Below are 23309 nucleotides of genomic sequence, written 5' to 3'. Positions count from 1 at the left end.
ATTTATTTGCACTGGGTCTTGATTATGGCATGCAGAATCTTTAGTTCAACATGCAGACTCTTGGCAGCATATAGGACCTAGTTCCTTGACTGGGGATTGAACCAAGACCCCCTGCATTGGGAGCTCAGAGTCTTAGCCACTCGACCACCAGGGAAGTCCTTCCTTTATTTTAAAACAAATGTGAAGTATATGTCAGACTGGGAAGTTGAGAGATAGCTTGATGTAGGGCACAGCACAGGCTTTTAATGCACTGTTTCCTGCCTAGCTGCCTTTGCATACAAGCTCTTAGAGTTAGAAGAAGGCAGGATGGCAGGCTCACTCTGTTTCTTCCATGTCGTGGTGTTGGATGGCACTGACATTGTGGCCAGCATCACATAAATAATTGCTGTTATTTTTTGAGCATTTGCTATGGTTCAGGCAATGTGTGTGCCTTCGTTTAATCCTCACAGCAGTCTTATAAGGTAGGTTTTATCCCCCCCCAATTTTCAGATGAGGAGACAAAGGCTTAGAATAAAAAAATAAAAAACACTTTTTGTCTTTGGCAGTGAGACTACAGTGCTCTGCCTCTTCAGTCCTAACAAAAACACTAGTATTGATTATTTTCCCGTTTTCCTTCTAATGAGAAGTAGTTTATCAGTTATGTCCCATCACTTTAACTTTCACTAGTTTTCTTTCTCAGTAAATGGCAGTTTATTGGAGATAAAGTTCTATGAACAGGGTAGTATGTTTATCTCTCTGCCTGGAGATAAGAATAGGGAAAGAGGGCTGATTCTGGAAAGGGAATTATTTAACTTATAGTTGAGCAGTCTCCCTAGAACATGAATCAGTGGCAAATTGTTGGAGGAGGGTGTAGATCAGCAGGACTACTGATAGGCTTATTTGTTAACTAATGTGGAATCAGGAGAAAACAGATATCTCCCTAGGCCCTCCCATCTCTGTCTTTGGAAAAGGCTGCTTGCTCATTTGTCTTATTCTCCCAATACTGGTGGTTCTGTGTGAGGGACCTTAGACAGTGAAGAGACAAAGTCAGTGGAATGAGTATGACATCAACTTGAAACTGGCCACCCAATGCGAAGAACTGACTTATTTGAAAAGACCCTGATGCTGGGAAAGATTGAAGGTAGGAGGAGAAGGGGACAACAGAGGATGAGATGGTTGGATGGCATCACTGACTCAATGGACATGAGTGTGAGTAGACTCTGGGAGTTGGTGATGGACAGGGAAGGCTGGCGTGCTGCAGTCCATGGGGTCACTAAGAGTCGAACACCACTGAGCGACTGAACTGCACTGAATCTGAACCTCTGCTTCTGATACAAGTTAACATCTCTGAGACCTAGTTTCCTTTTCTATGAATTGGGGGAAAGCTTACAGGGTTCTAAAGAGTAAGATAATGTATATAAAAGCACAGTATCTATCTCATAGAAGGTGAATGAATGGCAGTAGTTGTTATTTCAGTGTGATGCTAGTTTTGTATGTCTTAAGTAGTGTCACAGGGACAGGTGGAAAAGTCAGAGAGGTGATGTGCAGATGTGAGAGGATACAGTTTGATGACCTTAGTTCCATCAAGTACCAGCCTTCCACAGCAAACTCAGGTGTCTAGAGCTTGCCTCAGGCCATCAAGTTTTGGGGTTTTGTTTCTTGTTTTTGTTTTACTTCTTAAAGAAGGGAAGCAGCTGTTCTGCTAGTGTTGTCAACTCGAGGAGCTGGGAAACTCCATGAACTTCACAAGGCATTGTGATGAATGGGGAAGGAGAAGGTAACTTTTCTATTAGGCACGGTGGTTGTGTCATTTCACTTCATCCTGATAACAGCCCTCTAACCGAAGCTGTGCCTTGCCCATTTCCCCTGGGCACTTATTGTTCTATTGCATACCCACAGGGTCCTATTGCAAGGACCTGCAACTCTCTGCCTTAGCACTTCTCTAGGCTAGTGTGCGGCATAGCTGGGAGTGCCAGGAAGTGAGGGCCTCTGGGGCAGCCTCAACCAGTGAAAATGGAATTTGGAGCATAAATTCCCCAGCCTCCTCACCTCACCAGAGTTCCCTCAGGGATTGAACTTCAGGAGCTCTCAGCTCAGCAGCAGCTTAATTATGTATGTTCTGTTGACTTCCTCCCCTTTCTGTCTCATTTCCAACTCCTGTCAGTGCTTCCTAGATCAGGGCTGGGACTGAGGTGAGGGGCCCTCACTCTTTAGTTCATGCAAAGGAAGAGTTGACACTATAAACTTGACAGGGTTTCTCCACATTTTGTAGCTGGCACTTCACATGCATTGCCCTAATCCTAACCCTGGCCTAGATTGCTTTCCAATTAAATTGCACTCAAATTAGATCCACTTCTGGAGGAACCTGTCCTAAGCATTAGTCTTTATGTTTTATACATAGAAAACTGAGGCTCAGCGAAGTGCAAAAACTCACCTTGTCATACAACTGGTAAATGAGATGGGAGTCAAACCCAGGTCTGTCTGACACCAGTGCTGATTCTCTCTACTATTCCACACTACTTCCTAACCCCACTTGAGTCACAAAATCCAATGGGAATTTTAAGCTTGGATGGGCCCATTCTCACCTGTGAGGCAGAGCAGCTTTGGCCCTAAGTTGAACTAGAAGATGGGAATTGGAGTGAGGAAAAGGCATGTAGTAAGTAGATGGTAGTACCAGTGGGAAGATGGAAGGATGTATAAACCCTGAGTGGGAAGGCTGCTGAAGCCATATGTACCTGGAAGGCAAGAAGAGTTTACTTATTTCCTCTCAGTTTCAAGAGCCCTGCACTATTGAGGTTGTGGGAGAGTTCTTCAATTTAGCAAAAATAAGCTCAGATGGTAAAGAATCCACCTGCAATGCAGGAGACCCAGGTTCCATCCCTGGGTTGGGAAGATCCTCTGGAGAAGGAAATAGCAACCCACTCTAGTATTCTTACCTTGGAAATCCCATGGGCAGAGGAGCTTGGTGGGCTACAGTCCATGAGGTTGCAAAGAGTCAGATACGACTGGGCAACTTTCACCTTCACTTTTCATCTCATGTTAGATCTAAAACACGGGCTCCAGAGATAAATAAGAATCATTCTTTGAGAGTCCACAGTGCAGTGGGGAAGGCAAACAGATTCTATTGATAGATTGTAGTCAATGCAGTGATATAGGGAGATCAAGACTATGGGATCAATAGGCTGCTACTCAGCTGGGATCAGGGCCAGAAGGAGCTTATCTGGGAAGGCTCCCAGCATTGGTGATGTCTTGAGGTGTAATTTAAAGAATGAGGAAAAGTTAAGTGGAAAGGCTGGACGGGGCAAAGAGGGAGTCAATCCAGACAGATCAGCATGAACAAAACACTTAACAGTAAAGAGCAGCTTGTTGGGTATAGGAGAGCTGGAGTAAAAGGGCATGGGGGGAAAGGCAGGAAGCTTGTTTGGGCCTGAGGGCCTGTGTGCCTGGCCAGGGGGCACTGTCAGCTGTGGGAAGCAAGCCTGGGAGCAGCTCAGAGCACGGATGGCCTGGCTCTCATCCCAGCCATGGTACCTGGGCTACAGCCCACCTTTCCCCCAGCTAACTGCCTCTCCTCTTTCCTTAGTTCCTCCTCAACAGCTGGAGATTGGTGTTTAGGGTCTATGAGCCTTGTCAGGACTTGTTCTTCCCCTTGGTCAATGGTCATCTGGTGTATAAAGAGAATGGCTGATCCCTGCTATGCCTCTGCTACAGTCAGGGCTGTCATAGTAGTTCACAGACCCAAAGCCCAGGCTGCCTCCTCCCTCCATAGGCCCTGACATAGGCCTTCTTTGACACTCTGCCTAGGGAACTGGGACCCCTGCTGCTGGGGAAATAGACATGGGACTTTCAGAAACATAGACAAAGAGCCCTGGCATTGCTTGTCAGAGGTGTATCCTCACTCAGGTTCAGGAGACAGCAAACTGTCAGCATGAATCACAGTTGGGCCTTTGGCATTCAGTTCTGTGTTCTCTCCTAACTAAACCAAGTTGAAAGAGACAAGCCCCAAGCTAGGCAGGCTGCTCTGTTGTGAATGACAGCCACTCTATCCTCCCCACACCCATTCCCAATATTCCTGCCTTTAGAGCTTATCTGCCTGATTGCTGCCCACTGAACTGTGCAGAGGAGCTGATGTCTGGCCTGTTGCCAGGTCCAGTCACGCCCTAGACTAATAGAATAGGTATCATCCTTGGTCTCCATCCTGGTGTCACGTGTAGGCCGAGTACTAGCTCAGCTGGTAAAGAGTCCGCCTGCAATGTGGGAGACCTGGGTTTGATCCCTGGGTTGGCAAGATTCCCTGGAGAAGGGAAAGGCTACCCACTCCAGTATTCCTGCCTGGGGAATTCCATGGACTGTGTAGTCTAGGGGGTTGCAAAGAGTCGGACATGACTGAGCGACTTTCACTTCACTTCACTGTTAATGAGGTAGCCTGAAGTTTTAAAGTATCTGCTCACCAATTTTGAGGGAAATTGGTGCAGTACGTCTAGTTGCCATGGTGGGTATCTTAGTCCATTTGGCTTGCTATTAAATAGTACCACAGACTGAGTGGCTTATAAACAATGGAATGTCTAAGATCAATGTGCCAGCATGGTCAGATGAAGGCCCTCTTCCAGGTTGCAGACCACCAACTTCTTGTATCCTCACATGGCAGAAGAGGCATGAGAGCTTTCAGTGACTTATGATGAGAACACCGGCCCCATTCATTAGGGTTCCACCCTTAGGACCTAATCATCTCTCAAAGACCCCACTTCCTAATACCATCACAACATAAGGATTAGGTTGGTGGGGGTGGGGGACAAAACTATTTAGACCACAACACTGGGCACAGTGATACCCCAGCTTTCTGCACATTCCAGAAGACTAGTTCAGGGAAAACCGGCTGGGTGGCCCACAGCTCCACTGCAGCTTGAGAGTCCTCTTCCCCTTCTGGTAGAGAAGTTCCACAGTGTGAAACTACCGTTAACCTCTTGGCCTATAGACTAAAGGCTAAACTCCACAGTCTGGCTGCCTCTCAGCCCACCATATGTCCTCACCTACATGTGTCATCTTGAGGTCCTTGGAGCTGCACCCCAATTCCGTGAAGTTGCCTGTGCTCCGTGATTTTGTACATGTTCTTCTCTTTGTCAAGGACACACTCCCACTCTTTCTTTAGGGCTCGGCTTCCTCAATTTCTGCCCACTCTAGGGCAGGGTTAGTCTCTTCCTCTTGTACTCCCACATTGCCTCTTATTCATTTAGTAAGTCCTTCCATGTTTTGGAAAATTGTCCATTGAATTGCATATTTCCCAGGCTAGGTTCCTCTAGTTCCTTTCCAGGGGTGAGACACCACCTCAGAACTCAGACTCGGAGTGCTTGTAAAATGGATGGAGCTTCCCAGCATTGCAGAGGGGAAATCCTAGGGCTCTTGACTCAGTTCAGGACTATCAACTTTCTGTGGTGATCTTGCTTAAATTTGCACCATGGCCCTGCCTAACCTAACCTCCCCCAGACTCAGAGGGAAGTGCACCTTCCTGAATTAGCTGGTGTCTCCTGAGAGGGTGGGGCTTGGTGACATTGTAACTCATATCACTGGTGAGTTTCACTTTGGGGTGCAAACCAGGCTGGTGGATGTCTCATTGAGAAAGAAGAGCTCAGATCTAAGGAGAGTGACCAATTGCTGCTTCTCCCAGGTAAGAGCCTCCTCTAATTACTGCCAACCTCTCTCCTACTTAGTCCATCCTGGATGAGTGGAGGCTAGAAAGACTAAGTTAGCTTTTCTTCAGTGGTAGTTCCCATCCTTGATAGAGGTCCCTGGCATACCTTTCAGAAGGAAGGCCTGTTCGATGTAATTGATTCAGTTGAAAATTGCCAAGAGGCCCCTAGTTATTCAAACATGAGACCCTAGACTGGGTTCAGGGACCTAGTAATATGGGAGACATGTCCTTTGCCATAGGGACTCTCAGTTGGAAGAGACACAAATGAATGCATTTACCAGAAGTGTAAACACTGGGGTTACTTGAGGGAAGCCTTATAGTCTCTGATGTGTAGAAGTGTTGAATAAATATTGAATAGAAGAAGGAATGAATAAAAGTGAATGAATGAATGAATGAATGAGCTAGCTGGACCTTGAAATCGCACTATGTGTGTATCCCTAGGCCTTCCTTTCCCAAAGATAATTGCCTCATTTACCCCCATGTTATCCTCAAAAGAGACCTCTAACGTATGTGGAACATACGTTTGACAGATTTGAGAGAGAGTACAGGTATATGTGACTTTGGGGAGAATTGTTGGAAACTGATTTCTTGGTTCTCTGAATAAGAAAAATCTCCCCCTCTCGATTTTTCTAGCTGCTAGACCAGCTTTACTGGCAGCTGCTTAGGCCAAGCTCTCTGCTGGGCACTGAAGAAATAATGACTCAGACACAGCAATTCCAGGGAAGGCTGTGAACAAAGGCTGAACAGCCAGAGATAGGACAAAGCTCATAGTGTGTCTGGAATATGAAGGGGAGGAGCAAGAGAGGAAGCTTGGGTTGAGGACAATGTCAGGGGCCTGCAATGCCACAATAAAGCGTTGGGGACTTGTTTTTTCTGCGGTAGAAACCATCACAGTGTGAAGGTTGTCTTCCTTTCTTAGGGGAGATGGAACTGGGGAATGACATGATAAAGTCTATTTTTGCACAGTCACTCTGGTGACATGTTTGCTATGGGTAGGGTGGGGAGGTAGACACACAGGAGCAAGAATATCAGTTAGGAGACTGTTGGAATAGTCAGATGGGTGGGAGGTCTAGGACAGTGTCTGTGGGAACTGGGAGACGGGGATACACAGGGGAGCTCTTTCCACTCTCAGCTTTTTTAGCCTGAGAAATGATTGCATAGAGGAAATGAAGGTCAGGGATGTATAGAGGCAACAGGAATGCCTCCAGCCAAGGTGAAGGACAGGAGAAGAATTTCATGGGGAAAAGTGAAGGAGAAAATGAATGTGACTTTGACCATTGAGTTTGAGGAGCCTTCTCCAGCATCTAGAGACACTAACAGACCTTTGGAATTTGGCTCAGAACAGGGGTAGATTTGAGAACCTTCACACAGAGGTTTTAATCAAACCTTGGGGATGAGTGAGATAAAGAGGAAGCATTGGAGAAGCAGGCTATGGCCAGAAACTTGAGAGCCCCATTTGTTCAAGAGGAGCAAAGTAAAGGAGTTATTGATGAAGACTATGAGGGACTCAGGAAGGAGGCCAGGAAAGACTGACGGGCACAGCCAAGGGAGAAGAGAACTTTGCAGTGAAGAGAATTCTCATGGCTCTGCATGCCTGAGAGGACGAAAAGGCTGGGACTGGGCAGTCAGGAGATCACGGGTGACGACAGGAAGGGCAAAGTCATGGAAGTGATGGGAGTGGCAGGTGAGGAGAGGTTGCGATGGAGGGAAGGCAACTTTCCCAACATTTACCTGCTATAGGAGAGGGCCAGATGCCTTTTGCCCATGTTGGGCCCTCCACTGCACCACCCCTGAAGGGCACTTGAATCCTTGAAGTCTTCTTTGGAAACTTCCTGGTCCCCTTTTCATTCATATCCAGATTGAAAAAAAAAAGGCCTCGAGATGGAGAGGGTCTTCCCAGGTGGCGCTAGTGGTAAAGAACACCCCTGCCAGTGCAAGAGATTAGGGTCGAGAAGATCCCCTGGAGGAAGGCGTGGCAACCCACTCCAGTATTCTTGCCAGGAGAATCCCATGGACAGAGGAGCCTGGTGGGCTAGAGTCCCTAGGGTCGCAAAGAGTCAGACACGACTGAAGTGACTTAGCAAGCACGCATGAGATGGAGAGACGGTGCAGCTGCTCTGGAGAGCTGTGTCCTCAACTTGGAGCACAGGGCTTTCGGGTCAGCATCATCCCAGCTTCTGAAGCCCACCGTGTTGTCTGTGTCGCACATCACAGTTCCCACAGCATTTTCCCTATTGTCACTGTTTAACTCTGGTGACAACCTTGCAAAGGTAGGTACTATCATCTCCTGTTTTTTACACATTAAGAAACTGAAATGCAAAGTCATGTATGCCCAAAGTCATAGCACTAGTGAAACCCTTTTCTGAAGTGTAGATTCGTCCATGTCCCCATCTCTCTTCAGCATGAAATTCACTCAACTTGGCATGAAGGTGCCAAGCCAGCCTGCTTGCTTCTGTGGCAGATCTTAACCCACTCCCCACTTACCTCACACCCTTTGTTCCAAACCTCTAGCACATCCCTGAACTCCCAAGTGCAGCAGCAAGTCCACCTGTCACTGCCTGTGTCAATCGTACTGTGATTACTGGTAAAGCTGTGAAGTCCCTGAGGGTGTGGCCTAGGTCTGCTTCATCTGTACACCAGCACAAGGCATTGTTGTTGTTTTAGTTGCTAAGTTGTATCTGACTCTATGTGACCCCATAGTCTGTAGCCCACCAGGCTCCTGTGTCCATGGGGTTTCCCAGGCAAGAATACTAGAGTGGGTTACCTTTTCCTTCTCCAGGGGATCTTTCTGACCCAGGGATCAAACTTGTGTCTCCTACATTGGCAGGCAGATTCTTCACCACTAAGCCACCAGGGAAGCCACGGTAGACATTAGGGACTGGTAAATGTGAATGAATGGCAGAATGAATGAATGGCTTTGGGATGAGAAATCAGCCTTGCCAGTGCTCTCTTGCTGTACATGCTCTGGAAAATGAGGGTCTTCTGGTTGATTTACTAAAGAATCTTTGATGATCAGAGATTCTGAGGTCTGCCCACTTCTTCCTACCTGGTCCCCTTCAGAAGGAAGAAAGCTAAGGGCCTTCATCACAGCCTCTGCGGTTCATCACAGGCCGTGGGGCACGTGGTTCATCTGGCTATCCCTTTCCTCACCTAGGAGGCCGCCCCTCACCATTGTGGAACCACATGGACTCCATTGGGTCTCTAGGGTTGCAGCCAGGGGAAGGAGCCCCCGGCTGCCCCCAAGAAGGCTTGCCCTGCCCCTCAAACAGCTCTGAGATGGTAAGTTCAACACTAGGTCCCTTCAAGCAGGAGCGGCCCCACCACAGAGCCATGGGCTCATACCCACGCAGCCCTTTCCAGCTTACTGAGCCTTTCATATCTGATCTAGTAACTTCCTCTTTCAAGACCCCACACCATTGAGAGGTGGGGTTTATCTTTTCCTCCAACAGGTGAGGATGAAGGGGCTTAGAGAGGTGACGTGCCTTGAGTTTAAGGCATGACAGGAGCTTGAGCTGAGGTGTTTCAGCTCCAAATATATCACTTTTGGTACGTTGGGTTATCTCAGTCTAGAAAGGACCCTCCAGGGTTTTTCTGGTAGAAAGCTTAAGGCCCTTCCTCTCCTCACTTCTCTAGTCATTCCTCTACATCTCTTTCCCCTCAACAGGGCCACTGCAGTCAGGCACACAGGGATGATTTCAGTGCTGAACTCAACTTGGGAGGTTATTGTGGTCCGTATACCTCAAGTTAGCTCAGAGTGAGTTTCTCTTTTTCCTGTCATCTTGACTAAGATTTAGAAGCCCTTCCCTACCACACCCTTCAGCAGGAAACACTTGGGTAAGCATTTCATATCTCTTCATCTCTGTTTCTTCATCAGTACAATGGAGGAAAATAAAGTCTAATCCCCCCACCCTGGCAGATTCAGTGAGCTGTTGGAGATAAAGGAACTGCCCAGAGGAGGCATTCATGAAGAGGTTCCTGAATTGTTCCCTGCCGTTTCTGTAGTTTCCCGGCCCATTCTGACATCTGCTGGATTTGGCTTGTTGCCCACACTGTGGGGGCATCATCCCTCACTGCATTTCATGCCCCCACTTTACCCTTGTCCAACCACTGCCCCAGACCCTGCTGGAAATATTTCCTCTATGCACAGCCCATAACTGGGCCACAGAAGGGAGCAGGGACTCTGCTGCAGTCTGCCCTGCTGGGCTTGCCTGCCACCACTTCCTCTCTTACTTCACACCACTCTCTCTTGAGACTTGCACACTGGTCCCACACTAACCCTGCTGGCTCAACTGCACACATGTGCAGTTTAAAGACAGTTCTCTTTGGCTTTGGGGGACCTTCACATGCAGCCAAACATCCTGTGGCCTTGGGTCCCCACTCAGCACCACAGGCCTCAGTCTCAGCTCCCCTTCCCATAGTGATCTAAGATCCACATGGTGTTGGAGCCCAGCACCACCTGCGTCCCTTCCACGTCCATTCCCTCAGGACTCTTTGTTTCCAGAAGGAACATGGAGTCAGGCTTCCCAGGCTGGTTGTAACTTGTACTCTGAGAAAAGGGAACCATGTTGAGCTTGTCCTGTAGACCGGCCACTGTCTCACCTCTTCACATCTACTGTCTTCTCAGTCCTCTCACATTACTGAGAAGGGGGTGATATTTTTACTCTTGCTTGACAGAGGAGAGGTGAGGTGATGGACCCAGACTGACCAACACAGCATGTTGGTCAAAGAGTCCCGCATTGAAGTCACATAAAATCCACCCTCACTCTCCTGGCTGAGGTCTCTCCCCACTCCTCTTGGGGGAGGTTCAGTGGGGAGATTCCAGTAGCGTCTCCTGGCTGCTGCACACCCACCAGCACTGGCCAGGGAGTATTATTATTCTCCTGGTGTTGCATAAGAGGTAAGTCTGATCATGTCAGAGAGAAGTTTGACTTGCCCAGGGCCACACTACTAGGACTTCCCTGGTAGCTCAGAAGTTAAAGAATCTGCCTGCATTGCAGGAGAACTGGGTTTGATCCCTGGGTTGGGAAGATCACCTAGAGAAGGAAATGGCTACCCACTCTAGTATCCTTGCCTGGAGAATTCCATGGGCAGAGGAGCCTGGTGTGGTACACCGCAACCCCATGGGGTCTCAAAGAGTCGGACATGACTGAGTGACTAACACTTTCACATTGCTAGGAAGTGGCAGGGTAAGGATTCAGATGTAAGCTTTCTCACCCCAAGTTCTTGATGATGGAGTTTCTTCATCAGCTTTGGGTTCTTTTCAGGTGTTTTTATAAGGCTTCACATTTATTTGGAAACACCTCTGTGTGATGAAGTTTCTTCATCAGCTTTGGGTTCTTTTCAGGTGTTTTTATAAGGCTTCACATTTATTTGGAAACACCTCTGTAGTCAGAGAGGTCTGGATTCAAGTCCCACTCTTCCCCTTACTACTTGGATTAGGCAGATGATTGGCCTTCTCTGAACCTGTTTCCTCATTTGTGACATAGTAATAGCCTCTCCTAGCACACATGGCTACTGAAAGCAGTAACGTGCTTTGAAACTGCACATCTGGTGCTCCAGTTAGAATCCTTTGCTTCTGTAGGGATCTGTTTCCCATCCTCTTCCTAAAGCAGGAGTGGGACTGAGTTGCTTCTGTCTCCCTCAGTGGGCAGCCTCCCCTCCCTGGCTCTCCCTGCCTCCTTATCCAGGTGCCTGAGTGGTACTTCTCAGATATGGGCCCAGTGTGGGGCAGCAGGTCATAGGAATTCTTTTTTTTTTTTTTTTTTAGGAATTCTATTCCTATGAGATGGGTGGTGGGGGTCTGGGAGAGTGGAATCAGGGCGTGGGGCCCTCCGAAGAACTCAAGGAGACTGCTGAGATCTCTTGGAAGGACAGGCCAGAGGGTTGTCTAGGGGAGGTTCCCACACAGACTTGAGGTACTGGAGCTTTTCTTAAGCTCCACTGAGCTTCCGGTGGAGAACCTGGTGTCCCATCCTCTGCTTTCCCTGCCTGCCTGCCCCTCCCTTCACTCTGATCCACTCCTGGCCCAGCCTTCCCCCACATCCATCCCCTTTGCTCTGAAGAAAATCCCTTTGTGTTCTTCCTCCAAATCTTCAAATGGCTCATTCCTCTCCTTCATTTAGGTCACTTCCACAGGGAAACCTTTCCTGACCAATATCCAAAAATACCTCTTCCTCCCCTGGTCACTCCTGAACTTCTATTTCTGCCTTGCTTTTCTACCATTACTACCAGAACCGTATTATGCGTTTCTGTGCTTATTTTCTGTCCTCTACACTGGAATCTGAGTTCCACAAGAGCAGGCTCAGCTGGTTGTGCAATATATGGTGCTTAGAATAGTGCTGGGTACATATTAGGGGCTCAGTCAATGTCTGTGGGAAGGATGGCCAAACTGTGGAAGGACTGTCCTCCACAGTGTGGCCCCCCAAACTCTCCTGGGCCAGGCTTGCCCAGGTGCCACAATGGAGCATATCAGAAGAGGGAAGCCCCTGAACCCGAAGTGCATTCACACATTTGTTCATTCATTTGTTCATCCAACAACAATGCACTGAGCAGCTTGGCTCTGGGTACTGGGGAACCAGAGCCAATCAGTAGTGGGGTGATAGGGGAGAGGCCTCGCCATCCCTGAATTCAAAGAAGTGGAGGGAGGTGCAGAGAGCTGACAAGAAGCCATGCGGGAATAGAGCAGGAGAAAGTGTGTGGGTCGTCGCTCCAGAGAGGAGCCTTCTGAGAGTGCAGGAGCTGGTGCAGGCTGGGAGCGGCGGGAAAGCCACGGGGGTGTAAAGAGGTGAGGGGGGGTTGCTGGATAGTTGCTGGGAGAGCAGCAAGGTTCACGGGGCTCAAGCAGGGCTCAGGTCAGCCCCTAGGAAAGCTGAGGGAAGGCTGCTGCTCTGAGTTAGGGAAGGGAGGTGTGAGCTGGGCCAGGCTGGCCTCTGTCCTGGTTGGAATTGGAGGATATGGCTAGGCCAACAGGCCGCCCGCCCAGATGTCTGCCTGTTTCTCCTCAGGTGCAGGAATGCCTACGGCAGTTCACGGTGACAGGGGCGCAGCTGCGGCAGATCCAAACCAGCCTCCTGGACTCCATGGAGCAGGCGCTGAGGGGGCGAGCAGGCCCTGCCCCTGCTGTCCGGATGCTGCCCACTTATGTGGGGTCTACCCCACATGGCACTGGTGGGTGGCACAGACTAAGATGTGTGGCCAGGCCTGCAGAGAGGGTTCTGATCTGGGAGAGAGGTGGGGTTGGGGGGGATTGTTCCTTACCCCTTGCTCCATCGCTAAGGTCCCTTGATGAGCCTACACAGGCCTTAGGAATGTTTCTGGGAGGTGGAGGCCTTGGTCTCATCAGCCACATGCCTTTCTGTGACCTGCTTGCCCACAGAACAAGGGGACTTCGTGGTGCTGGAGCTGGGGGCCACAGGGGCCTCACTGCGTGTTCTATGGGTGACCCTAACGGGCATCGAGGGGCAAACGGTGGAGCCCCGGAGCCAGGAGTTTGTGATCCCCCAGGAAGTGATGCTGGGTCCTGGTCAGCAGGTGAGCACTCAGCGCATAGTCCGGGCCTGGCGGGGCCGCCGGGGCTCCAGTGGGCAGAGTTAAGCCCCCAACCCATCCCACAGCTCTTTGACTTTGCCGCCCGCTGCCTGTCTGAGTTCCTGGCTGTGCTGCCCGTGGGCAATCAAGGTCTGCAGCTGGGGTTCAGCTTCTCCTTCCCTTGTCACCAGACAGGCCTGGACAAGGTGAGGCCGAGTGGCTATGGGGACAGCGGGTGGAAGGGCTGCAGGGCCGTGGAGGTCGTTGGATTGACCTGACTTTCCTGCCTCCAGAGCACCCTCATTTCCTGGACCAAAGGTTTTAAGTGCAGTGATGTGGAAGGCCAGGATGTGGTCCAATTGCTACGAGACGCCATCCAGAGGCAGGGAGTAAGTGGAGGCAGGGGAGCAAATAGGGCTGTGCCTTGGGTCTGGGAGGGCCCGCTTTCCTGTGCTGTTGGTATCCTTTATCCACTGAACCCTGGGGTAAATGCTGCTACCATTCTCATTTTATGGGCTTCCCTGGTAGCTCAGCTGGGATTCTAAACCCAGGAGAATCCAGGGGACCCCAGTTCGATTCCTGGGTGGGGAAGAGCTGCTGGAGAAGGGATAGGCTACCCACTCCAGTATTCTTGGGTTTCTCTGGTGCCTTAGATGGTAAAGAAACTGATGCAATGTGGGAGACCAGGGTTCAATCCCTGGGTTGGGAAGATCCCCTGAAGGAGGGCACGATAACCCACTCCAGTATTCTTGCCTGGAGAATTCCCATGGACAGAGGAAGCTGGCTGGCGAGCTACAGTCCATGGGGTCACAAAGAGTTGGACATAACTGAGTGACGAAGCACACAACACATTCTCATTTTATAGATGAGGAGACTGAGATTGAGAAGGGTCAAGTAAATATTGAGGACTAAAGGGGAAACAGATGAAAAGACTTGACCCTGTCCTCAAGGACCCTGCAAGCCTAGTGGGGACAGCATCCCAATAAAAGATTGTCCCTGTTGAGAAGGTGGTTCCGATGACTCTGGGAGCACAGGAAGGGTGCAGTGTGACCTGAGCAGATACCTAAAGGCGAAGTTTGCCAGGTGCATAAGCTGTGACTGGGGAAGTTCTAATTTCAGTGAAGGGCATTTTCAAAAGTCTGAATGGCTAAGAAAGGCTGCTCTGGATCCATGTGAACTCGCCACTGTGGGTGCTGCGGTAGTAGCTGGAAGTCAGGACTGAGAGGAGCAGGCTTGGGAAGACAGGCCAGGACCAGGGCGAGCAAGTGAAGTGCATACAGCACAGCCTTCAAGGTGACATGCTTGCTTACCCTTGTCCTGGTCCTGTGAGGAGCACTGGGGTTCCAGAAGTAGTGGCTGAGGCTGAGAGCCTCTGGGACCTCCAGGGCCTGAGACAGGGGCAGAGGAGCCAAGTGGCAGGGGTAAGAGGGAAGAAAATCCTTTATAGGGTGGGAGGACCTCGAGCATACATGGCACAAATGTGTGGACATACCTTTGGGGGACCCTGCAAGTCTCCATCAAATCCAGGGCCCCACCCCACCCACCTCCCAGGCTCCCCAACCTCTGTCCTCTCTGTTGCCCAGGTCCACGGCATTGATGTTGTTGCTGTGGTGAATGACACCGTGGGCACCATGATGGGCTGCGAGCCAGGGGTTGGGCCGTGTGAAGTCGGGCTGGTTGTAGGTAGGTCACGCGGGTGTTTGTGATAGTGGATGGATGGCCTGGATGCCTGATGGGCAGGCCCTGATGGGGTTGTCCCTGCCAGACACCGGCACCAATGCATGCTACATGGAGGAGGCAAGGCACGTGGCAGTGCTGGACGAGGACCGGGGCCGCGTCTGCATCAGCATCGAGTGGGGCTCCTTCAGTGACGAGGGGGCACTGGGGCCAGTGCAGACCGTCTTCGACAGCACCCTGGACCATGAGTCGTTGAACCCGGGTGCCCAGAGGTGGCCTAACTTCTTTCTAGGTCCTACAACTGTGTTGTTCCACTCCTGCTCTATTGTACTCTAGCCTTTAGGCCCGCGTCTCCTGCTCCTCACTTGCATCCTAGGGGGCCCTGGCCAGTCTCAAAGAAGGAATGGCTCAAGGTTCTAGAATGCAGAGTTTTCCACTTTTATTCCTGACTCTGGCCAGCTCCAACAGGGGTTAGGGGTTGGGAGTAGTCAAGCAAAGAGGTCTCCTACCCTCCTTGGGTCCTTCCAGGAGCCCCCTTGAACTTCATCTAAGCCAGGGGGGTAGTGTGGTCTAGGTAAACACCCAACTATCTCCGAGGAGGTCATTTGCTTCTGGACCCTTCAGTCAGGGACCCCAAAGAAAATGAGCCCTCTTTGGGAGTTCTTGGAGGCGGGAGTAGGAGGGCTGAGAGCTTGGGCAAGGCTCTGGCCAGCCACCCTTCCTGCCTGTAGGTTTGAGAAGATGATTGGGGGTCTGTACCTGGGTGAGCTGGTGCGGCTGGTGCTGGCTCACCTGGCCCAGCGCGGGGTCCTCTTTGGCGGCCACACCTCCCTTGTCCTGCGAAGCCAAGGCAGCATCCTCCTGGAACACGTGGCTGAGATGGGGGAGTAAGTGCAGCAGGCGAGGGGGCTGTGACAAAGCCACTCCGTGACTTGGGAGTGGGGGGGGGGGCGTGGTTTTCCCCTGAGGGAGCTGTGCATGGAGCTTTGGTGGGGGCAGGGAGCTTCTGGCCTCCTTGAGCCCCAAAGCAGCACCCTGTCCCCCCTAGTCCCTCTGCTGGGGCAGCCCGTGTGCACGCTGTCCTGCAGGACTTGGGCCTGAACCCGAAGCCCTCAGATGCTGAGTGGGTGCAGCGTGTGTGCATGGCTGTGTGCACGCGGGCCGCCCAACTCTGCGCTGCTGCTCTGGCCGCTGTCCTCTCCCGCCTCCAGCACAGCCGGGAGCAGCAGGCTCTTCAGATCGCTGTGGCCACTGGAGGCCGAGTGTTTGAGCGACACCCCAGGTACTTGGAATACAGCGTGAACCTGTGTGAGCAGGTCACCAGAGCATGTGTGTGGGTGTGATACACACCCAGAGGGCACTCTGGTACCACGGGTGCAAGGCAGTGGGTACGAATGGCTCCCCAGCAGAATTAAGATGGATGAAGGGCTAGGGGAGGTCAGAAGAGGTCAGAAGAAAGAAAGAGGGTTCTCTTGGGTGTGCAAGGGAGGGGATCACAGGAGCACTGGCTGCATGGCTGGTGCATAGATGGGTTTTGAACTGAACTGATTTGAAGTGAGGGACCCCGGGGCTTTGGCCTGCTGCAGGGGTCAGGGCCAGGTGCCAAGCCAGGGCACACCTGCTGTGTGTCTATTTAGGTTTCTCAGTGTCCTACGGGAGACAGTGATGCTCCTGGCCCCTGATTGCGATGTCTCCTTCATCCCCTCTGTGGATGGGGGCGGCCGGGGCGTGGCAATGGTGACTGCTGTGGCTGCCCGCCTGGCTGCCCACCGGCGCCTGTTGGAGGAGACCCTGGCACCATTCCGATTGACTCGGGAGCAGCTGGCAGCGGTGCAGGCACAGATGCGAGAGGCCATGGCCAAGGGGCTCCAAGGGGAGGCCTCTTCCCTCCGCATGCTGCCCACTTACGTGCGGGCCACGCCTGATGGCAGCGGTAAGGACCTGGCCTGAACATGGAGCAGGGACACGGGCTCCCAGGGGTCACAGCGTGTGTGGGGTTGGAGCCTCCAGCTCCGTCCTAGCGCTGAGGGTCTCTGCCTCACAGAGCGTGGGGACTTCTTGGCCCTGGACCTGGGGGGCACCAACTTTCGAGTCCTCCTGGTGCGCGTGACCGCAGGAGGTGTGCACATCTCCAGCCAGATCTATTCCATCCCGGAGTGCGTGACCCAGGGTTCTGGGCAGCAGGTACCCACAGCCTGGAGCTGATGTCAGGAGGCAGGGAAGGGCCTAGTGGCCCGCTCCCTGACTTGCTTCTACCCCGCAGCTCTTTGACCATATTGTGGACTGCATTGTGGACTTCCAGCAGAAGCAGGGCCTGAGCGGGCAGAGTCTCCCCCTGGGTTTCACCTTCTCCTTCCCGTGCAGGCAGATGGGCCTGGACCAGGTGAGAAATGCAGGGTCCGAGGAAGCCATCCTCAGAGGATTTCCGCTAACATGCTCTTCATGGAATGGGCAGGAGGTCCAGAGAGGGCTTTCTGGGCTGGGGAGAGGACAAGCTGGAGGCACTGCAGGGCTGTGCCATGAACCTAGCCTCAGTTTCCCCAGACTTGGCATGCTCAGGTGGAAGGGATGTGGTAAAATGGCCTGGAATCCAGGGCCATAGAAAGACATGGATGGAGAAGGACATAGTTAGTTATCCCTAGAGGCTGCCAGTGGGCAGGAGAGTGGAGTCAGGGTTAGGTCTGGGCACCTGGGAGCAGTGTAGGCCTGCAGGCTGAAGGCAGAGTTTGTTCTGTCTCTCAAAGCAGCTTGTGGTTGCATGGTTTATTTGTCCTTATCCCATTCCCAGCCTTGCTGGTGTTAGCCTGGCTCAGGGTTAAGTGCCTGGCTGGGATTGACAGAGGGGCAGGCACAGGTCTAGATGCAATACCTCCACATCCTTCATCAGGAATGCTAGACTTCTCATGCATACCCCTAAGGACTGCCACGGAGACAGCTCCTCCCAGACCTCTGATTCAAGTTCCTAGGAGTCTTCTTCTCAACACCCCCAACTTCTGCTTAAAAGCTCCTCTGATGAGGAGCTTGCTGGCCCTGAAGGTGCCCACCAGGTTCTTCCACACCTGTGCTCTCTGGAAAGTTCTACCTCCTCTACTCCAACCAGCCTTCCTGTGGCTTCCCCTTCCCCTCTGCTCCTGCTCTGACCTCTCAGACGTGGACCTCTGTGCTCCAATTTCCTTTGGATCATGCAGTGAGCAGTGTCTCTCTGCTGGTCTGTCTGTCTGTCTCTCTGCAGTGTCTCCCTCCAGTCTAAGCATTCTGGCACCTTTTTATTATTCCTTGTAAGGTGAGAGAGAAGGGCTTTCCAGGTGGCCTAGTGGTAAGGCATCTGCCTGCAATGCTGGAGACAAGGGTTTGATCCCTGGGTCAGGAAGATCCCCTGGAGAAGGAAATGGCAGCCACTCCAGTATTCTCTCCTACAGAATCCCATTCTTGCCTGGAGAGGATCCTGGGCTATAGTCCATGGGGTCTCAAAAGAGTCAGACACAACTTAACAACAACAATAATGAAAGGTGTGAGAAGCAGGTGGAACTCTGTGCAAAATCAGGCATGCAGGAAACATGGTCCTATTCATTTTCTATAACAGAACTCAATTTCTATGTTAAGCCAACATTCTTTTCAGGAGTGAAAACGTAATGTTAATCAATTCAGGGACCCCCTTATTCAGGCAGGGGCCCATTCTTTGCTGTATAGAATGTGCAAACAAGCTGGGAGTTTGGGGAGACATCTAGGTGCCAGCTATTTGGACTCCCCCTCTTGCTCTCTTGGGTCTTGACATCTCCCTTGACACCTCACCTTCCCCTCCGTGGAAGGAGGTCAGAGGCCGTTTCTGTTTTCAGATTATCCAAACCCCTTCTGTTTCTTCCCCTCCCCTACAGCAGCAGGCCCAGGGTAGAGGGCTTAGGACATCTTTCTCAGAAAGCCATCCGGAACCCGGCTCTGACTCCTGCCCACCTCACCTTCCCCAGACCAGGGGGTCTTCCCCTCATCTGGGAGCAGGGAAGCTTTGCTGTTACTCACCAGCTGGCTCTCCCTCATACCCACTCTTTTACTCTGGTTTCTCTTTTTGAGACAATGAGCACAGACCACTCTAGCCGTGGTTCTATAGGAAAAGGAATAAAAGGAAACTACTGAGGGAAATGTCAGTTAATATTTCTAAAATCTCCTGCCCCAAAGATTCCCAGATCTGCTCTTCGTGCTTCTACTTGGACAGAGCAGTCATTTCTCCTAATGGTGGTAGAATAGTTTCCCCGTCCCCATCCCACCCAGGGGAAGTACAATGAGAAAAGAACAACCCCAAGTTCAGCCGGGCCGCCGTTACTAAGTCCCCAGTTTAAGGCCAGTTTCTCACGGGGAATCGCTGTGTCCCTCCTGTCCTGCTCAGGCGTCTGCTTATGGCTCTTCCATTCACCCCTTGTTTGCATCTGAAACATGCGTGTGAACCTCCCATTGACTTAGCTCTGTCCCAGCTCGGAATTTCTCCCTCTCAAGTGGCTCTTGCTAGTTGTTTCTGTAGGAGCGGACTCTGCTGTCATTTAGACCTCTCTCTGTCCTTCCCTTTCTCAACACACAGCACTGATTCCGTTCATTCCTAACCCAATTACAAAGGACCATTCCTTCTAGGCAGATGTCTTAAAATGGCCAGACCTTCAGACCATCTCAGCATTCTGGCACTAAAAATAGAAGACCTTGGTTGGATGGTTATTAATAGGCTTCTTCACACTGGAGAGTTGAGAGGGGGCAGAGGCCCTTAGCCATGTGGGTAGAGTAGGACAGCCTCCCACTGGGGAGGGAATCGTATACACTGTATTCCGATGGGATACAGGCTTTGGGGAGGCAAAGTGAGTTTCCAAGGGGCCTCCAGCTTCCTGCCTCTCCTTGGTCCCATGCCAGGGCATCCTCCTGAACTGGACAAAGGGTTTCAAAGCATCTGACTGCGAGGGCCAAGACGTTGTGTGTCTGCTGCGGGAAGCCATCAGGCGCCGACAGGTAAGGAGTCTGTCTCCAGGGCTGCTTTGGTGCAACAGGCCTTGAAGGGAGTGAGGGGTCGCCGTCTGCCTGCTGGGGGGCCCTCTACAGTAGAGACCTCTGGGTCTGGTGCTGGTTGCTGTGACAACCATGTTGCCCAGCAACTAGAGGCATCCTTTTTTGTGCAGGCAGTGGAGCTGAATGTGGTTGCCATTGTCAATGACACGGTGGGGACCATGATGTCCTGTGGCTACGAGGACCCCCGTTGTGAGGTCGGCCTCATTGTCGGTGAGGAGCGCCCTGACTTTTGTGACCCTACTGCCTGATGCTAATTTACTGCCTTCTGTTGATTCCTCAGGTTGGACGTTCCCCTTGCTTTGGGGATGTGGTAACATTCCAACCTGAGCCCATGGGGCCCTGGAACACTATTGGGTTGAGAGGAGCTTGGGTGTCTAGCCCAGCTCTGCTGCTGACTCATAGTCATTTAAGCTCTCTGAACCTCAGTTTGCTTATCTGTTAAATGAATGTGAACTTTGGAGTGTTACAGATTTGGGTAGAAATACTAGCTATGTCAGGCTTCCCAGGTAGCTCAACTGGTAAAGAATCCTCCTGCAATGCAAGAAACACCAATTTGATTCCTAGGTCAGGAAGTTCCCCTGGAGAAGGGATAGGCTACCCACTCCAGTATTCTTGGGCTTCCCTGGTGGCTCAGACGGTAAAGAATCCACCTGCAATATAGGAGACAAGGGTTCTATCCCTGGGTTGGGAAGATCCCCTGGAGCAGGGCATGGCAACATACTCCAGAATTCTTGCCTGGAGAATCCCCATGGGCAGAGGAGCCTGGCGGGCTACAGTCCATGGGGTCTCGAAGAGTCGGATATGACTGAGCGACTAAACACAGCACAGCACACTCGCTCTGTCACTTCCACCTGTATGACTTTGGGCAAATCGCCAAAGCCTCAGTATCCTCATCTCTAAAGTGGACATGATAACATAACAGTGCCAGTCTGAAGGGGTGATGAGGATGAAATGAGAGGGGACAAAGTAAAGTGTAGCAGGATACCTGGCTCAAGACACACACAGTAGTTGGAATGCAGTGGACCCCAGGGGTGGGGGTGTGCAGAGAATGAGTTGAGATGGTCCTTTGAGTAGTCCAAGATTCTAAGTCTTTATTAAGCTCCTCTCCTGTGGCAGTTGGAGGCTGGATGTAGGGACAGGAAGACATTAAAAAGGGGAAAATATCTGCCTTCTTGGAACTGACTATTTAGCGGGGATTGAGTCCAGAAGAGCACCTGGCCATCAGAGAGAGCTGAACCCAACTCTAAATGCCAGGGTGATGAGGCCAAGATCAGAAAAGAAGCGGTCCCAACATGAGTGAGACTTGAAAAGAAAGCCTTGAAAAAAAGGATTGGCTAGATGGAGGAGGAGGGCTCTCATAGCTCCTTGGACATCCGTCTCTTAGAGCGGGGGATCTGTGGCAGCCTCGCAGGAGACTGGGAGCTTCTTGATCATAGTGCCTGGCACTGTGCTGGAGAGTGCTGTGTGGATAAGTACTTGGATGGAGGAGTTCCAGGGGCCAACACACCTGCTTAGAGCTGACCGTGTATTGGGGAGAGGAAGGAAATACCTCTATCCAGGGTGTGCCCTCTGTAAGTTTCTTGGCATCAAGGTCACATCTAAATGTCATGTTCCCGCTGTGGTTTTTCGTTACATTTGAGGCAGGAAGACTCACCTGTGCTTGGGCATCCCATGATGCTCTTCTTTGCACCTCTATTTGGGCAGCATCATAGCTGGCTGCTCATTTCCCCGGCTCTGGCAATGTGGGACTCCTCCTCATAGCTCATTTTTATGTCCCTGGTTCCTGGCCCAGCACCTGCTATTTGACTAAAGACCCGGAAGACCAGTCCAAGAAGGTGTGGGCCTCTCACCTGTGTGACTGTGGGGCTATCACACATCTCCCAGGAGATGACATGACTCTCAGGCATTTGGGGAGCACCCTGAGGCAGCATGGGAGATGGACTGATGGTGGTGCTGGGGAAGAAGTGGAGGCCCAGGGGGCTTGGTGGTGGCAGGGTCTGAAGAAGGGATGTGAGAAAGGAAGGAAGGAGGACTGACCTGGCCCTGGAACGGGCCAACGAGCATGTGGAGATGGAGGGGTAGGAAATGAGCCATCTTGGTGGGAGGGGCTCAGAGGGATCTTGTGGGCATCAGTCAATGCAGACACCCCATTTGGCCCCTCTGCAGGAACAGGCACCAATGTCTGCTACATGGAGGAGCTCCGGAACGTGGCAAGTGTGGATGGGGACTCAGGCCAGATGTGCATCAACACGGAGTGGGGTGCCTTTGGGGATGACGGCTCTCTCAGCATGCTCAGCACCCGTTTTGATGCCAGTGTGGACCAGGCATCCATCAATCCCGGCAAGCAGAGGTATGGGTTGGGCCAGGCAGATGTGACTGGTGGTGGCCGGCACTAGTTGAATGGCTGGTGGCTGGTGGTGGCTGGGGCTGGGGCCTTAGCCCTGTGGGCACACACACACGTTCATGCAGGTTTGAGAAGATGATCAGTGGCATGTACCTGGGAGAGATCGTCCGCCACATCCTCTTGCATCTGACTAGCCTTGGAGTTCTCTTCCGGGGCCAGCAGACCCAGCGCCTTCAGACCAGGGACATCTTCAAGACCAAGTTTCTCTCTGAGATTGAAAGGTGCTGAGGCCTATATTATGTCCCTCCACCTCCCAAAGGACTCTCTCCTGGGGTGGAATGCTGGTTGGAGGGAGGTTCACCCCAGAGGACAGAAAAGTCACGAGAGGGGGTGCTCATGCAGGACCCTGCCCCTCTGTTCCCTCCTGTTCCCAGTGATAGCCTGGCCCTGAGGCAGGTCCGAGCCATCCTGGAGGATCTGGGACTGCCCCTGACCTCAGACGATGCTCTGATGGTCCTGGAGGTGTGCCAGGCTGTGTCCCAGAGGGCTGCCCAGCTTTGTGGGGCAGGCATGGCTGCTGTGGTGGAGAAGATTCGTGAGAACCGGGGCCTGGAAGAGCTGACCATATCCGTGGGGGTTGACGGGACCCTCTACAAGCTGCACCCTCAGTGAGTCTGGGCGGCGGGCTCGGCAGGGGGGCCATGGCCAAATGGGACTGGACTGACCTAGGCTTACGCTGGCCTCTCCCCCTCACAGCTTCTCCAGCCTGGTGGCAGCCACAGTGCGGGAGCTGGCCCCTCGCTGCGTGGTCACCTTCCTGCAGTCAGAGGATGGGTCTGGCAAAGGTGCAGCCCTGGTCACGGCTGTTGCCTGCCGCCTTGCCCAGAGGACCTGTGTCTGAAGAAGCCTCCAGCTACCAGCTCTGTTGGTCCAGGGCTGGGACCCTGTCTGTCTGCAAGCCAGGCCCAGATACCCAGGACTTTCCAGAATAGCCATGTGTGACCCCCGCTGGGGAGACCCCTAGCTCTCCCCGAGAGAAGTAGCACTTGG

The 23309-nt window shown here is 51.9% G+C and overlaps 1 protein-coding gene across 1 annotated transcript; it reads left to right on the top strand.

Annotated features, from left to right (window-relative positions):
- Positions 1 to 5398: 5398 nt before the first annotated feature.
- HK3 (hexokinase 3) lies at positions 5399 to 23309 on the top strand. Its single transcript, XM_065934657.1, has 19 exons — positions 5399 to 5644; positions 8823 to 8947; positions 12673 to 12835; positions 13044 to 13198; positions 13282 to 13401; positions 13489 to 13584; positions 14779 to 14878; positions 14961 to 15144; positions 15604 to 15759; positions 15921 to 16154; positions 16510 to 16805; positions 16917 to 17056; positions 17136 to 17255; positions 19763 to 19858; positions 20026 to 20125; positions 22082 to 22265; positions 22385 to 22540; positions 22694 to 22927; positions 23016 to 23309. The coding sequence occupies exons 2-19, from the start codon at positions 8852 to 8854 to the stop codon at positions 23158 to 23160; spliced, it is 2775 nt and encodes a 924-aa protein (XP_065790729.1). The 5' UTR covers positions 5399 to 5644; positions 8823 to 8851; the 3' UTR covers positions 23161 to 23309.

The sequence above is a fragment of the Muntiacus reevesi genome, chromosome 1, assembly GCF_963930625.1.
Source record: "Muntiacus reevesi chromosome 1, mMunRee1.1, whole genome shotgun sequence".
NCBI classification, from domain to species: domain Eukaryota; kingdom Metazoa; phylum Chordata; class Mammalia; order Artiodactyla; family Cervidae; genus Muntiacus; species Muntiacus reevesi.
The sequence above is the reverse complement of the archived record's forward strand: the minus strand, read 5'-3'. Positions and strand labels throughout refer to the sequence as shown.

What these genes read in the sequence shown, in the direction of transcription:
- HK3 (XM_065934657.1), top strand. Translation starts at nt 8,852, where the DNA reads ATGGACTCCATTGGGTCTCTAGGGTTGCAGCCAGGGGAAGGAGCCCCC. An exon ending in ACGCCATCCAGAGGCAGGGA is followed by an intron (nt 13,585 to 14,778) that starts GTAAGTGGAGGC and finishes TCTGTTGCCCAG; the next exon opens with GTCCACGGCATTGATGTTGT. An exon ending in ATCAATCCCGGCAAGCAGAG is followed by an intron (nt 22,266 to 22,384) that starts GTATGGGTTGGG and finishes ACGTTCATGCAG; the next exon opens with GTTTGAGAAGATGATCAGTG.